Source organism: Echinococcus granulosus, assembly GCF_000524195.1.
Source record: "Echinococcus granulosus chromosome Unknown EG_S00001, whole genome shotgun sequence".
Taxonomy (NCBI): domain Eukaryota; kingdom Metazoa; phylum Platyhelminthes; class Cestoda; order Cyclophyllidea; family Taeniidae; genus Echinococcus; species Echinococcus granulosus.
This window is the reverse complement of record NW_020170381.1, coordinates 25603-27890: the sequence shown is the minus strand read 5'-3', so window position 1 is coordinate 27890 and position 2288 is coordinate 25603. Positions and strand designations below refer to the sequence as shown.

At 42.9% G+C, this 2288-nt stretch overlaps 1 protein-coding gene across 1 annotated transcript in view; it reads left to right on the top strand. All coding sequences in view use genetic code 11, as the record gives it.

Moving 5' to 3' along the window:
- The window catches only part of EGR_00005 (hypothetical protein), a gene marked incomplete at both ends in the record, with an annotated part of 5921 nt that overhangs the window by 956 nt on the left and 2677 nt on the right, over positions 1 to 2288 (top strand). The window contains one exon of the mRNA XM_024489254.1: positions 1601 to 1648. Coding sequence (XP_024355932.1) covers positions 1601 to 1648 — 48 coding nt within the window. The remainder of the gene's footprint in view (positions 1 to 1600; positions 1649 to 2288) is intronic.

Here is a 2288-nt window from a genome sequence, read left to right as displayed (position 1 = left end):
CTGGAGTTCATTTTCAAGCCTTGATTTGGTTTCACTGATAATTCGCTTTTTAAACAAATTAGCGCTTAAAGGTAAAAACCCTATATAGACATATGCGCTATCGAAAACTGGTACCGACAATTCCAATTTGACTTCCGGGCGCACGGCTTTTCTCACTTGCACAGAAATATCCAACTTTAATTTTCCTATATCTATTTTACTCACGAACTGAAATGTTAAAATAAAAAGGCCAGATGAGCCGGTAAATGGACTTTAGAATGAATATAATACCAGATTACATTGCCCTCAAATGCTGGTAATCATTGCGAAAGAATTGTACAAGTGTTTGAAACTGCTGCACCTAAAAAAATGCCTAGAATATTTGGCTGTGAATGGTAACGCGATTCTGTAAGCTATAATTTGTAGGAGGAGGGAGGAGACGAATGAATAAGATTAACGCAGTAAACCGTAAAGTGTAGAAAACTTGCCGAAGAGGGCGGAGATAATATCATCCGGGTTGCGTTGATACAAATACCGAGGGTATAAATCAACTCTCCATTGACCAAAGCCTCGTGAAATGCAAAGGGGCACGAGCGAACGAGGCTTTCAACAGCTTCAACTTGGGTTTTTTCAGCATGTGTAACTAAGTATTCCGGCGCGTCCACCAAAGCGCTATCCATTATAGACTCAATGGTGGAGCCTGTGCCAGTTGTGTCAACAAAAGGAAATTTGTAACTCACCATAAGCGAGAATGGAGACTGGCAAAAGCGTTGCCAGTAGTACGATGCTATTGAATTGAAAGTACTGCATGTCAAAGAGGAGGAGTTCTGTATTCCTCTAATGGCCCCAGCTTTTATATGCTCTTTGTGTCATGAGGTTGAACCAGTTGTTGATAGGTGGTTTATCTGCAGAGAATGGTGGGAGACTTAGAGGCCACAATCACGCTTGTTGGTGTGGTAGAGGTTGAGGCCATCAGTGGTTGCTGCACTGTTGACCTCTTCAGAAGGATAGCTTAGACATGGAGCGGGTTTGATCAATTAAAAATAAACCAATTTCATATTTGCCAAGAAAAAGGATAAACAATTTTACCGCATTTATTCGGGCAATAAAAGAATTCAAGTTATTAAGGGATAGCGCATACATGGGATAATCTCTGGTAGCCAAATCTATCAATTATTACGGAGAGTCTATTGGTCTGACTCCATAAAATAAAAATTTTGGATATAGGGCAGGGTTTACGGATTAAGCTAGCTTGTCAAATCTTTGTAATGGATTAGGGTCCGGCTCCTCCCGCGGTACACTTAGAAACCGCGACCGTCTTGACGCTCGAGGCTCCCTTCATCGACGTGATGCTTCTCGTATGTCAGCCATGGATCGCTCTCCGGTAGGTGGAGGTGGTTCTAGATCACGCAACCCATCAGGCCACGAGGAGAGATGTCCTTAGTCCCTAATGTGTTCACGCAGCATTTCTGAATTTTCAATTTGTCCACCTGTCCACTTACATTTACCCTCCATCGTTCTATTACGACCACTTTTATGTATACAATTGCCATGAAATGTGTTATCTTAAAGTGTGGATCTCATAGATGCTAATGACTTTTTGCTTTTATTTTCATTATAGGAACTAGATTGGACGGGAAACGGACCTTTAATGTGGATTTTATGGGCGGTAATGCATTACGCATACGTACGGCAGATTTTCTGCCTAGAAGCCTGGGGTACGACTCCTATTTTGTCAGAACTGTTTACGTTTTCGATACTGTTGATGGGTCATTGCCATTATTTTCAATATTGAAGGTGAAGGATTGCATGGGGCACTCAGGACAGGTAGATTATTTGCCTTTTTCGAGGTAGAGGTGCATGCTGTCGCATTACAGGTTCTGGTGCAGCATCACACAAGTAAAGAGATCTCGGAGCGGTAGGAAAACGGTTTGGATAAGGGAGTGAGGCTTAAATTCAACGTCAATGCCTGTTACAGTCAGTTGGCTAGTGCCTTCGCCAGGGATCACACAGATTTCTTTTTATGCTCGAGCTACGCGGTGATTTGTCACACCTTATGAGCTGTGACATTTCCTTTCTCACTTTCTCAGGCGTCGATGGCACCCAACAGCAACGCCATGAATGCAGAGGTGATATGTAAGTAGCCCGAGTTGTACTTCAGTGATACGACGCTCTCTTACGATTTTTTTTTTCCTCGTGGAAGTGCAAAGAACATCCGTTGCCCTGTTGGCTCTGGTTCTTTTTCTTCCCCGCAACAAGCTGAAGTCCATTGTGGCTACCAGAGATCATTTGCTGTCAGCAGCAGAATG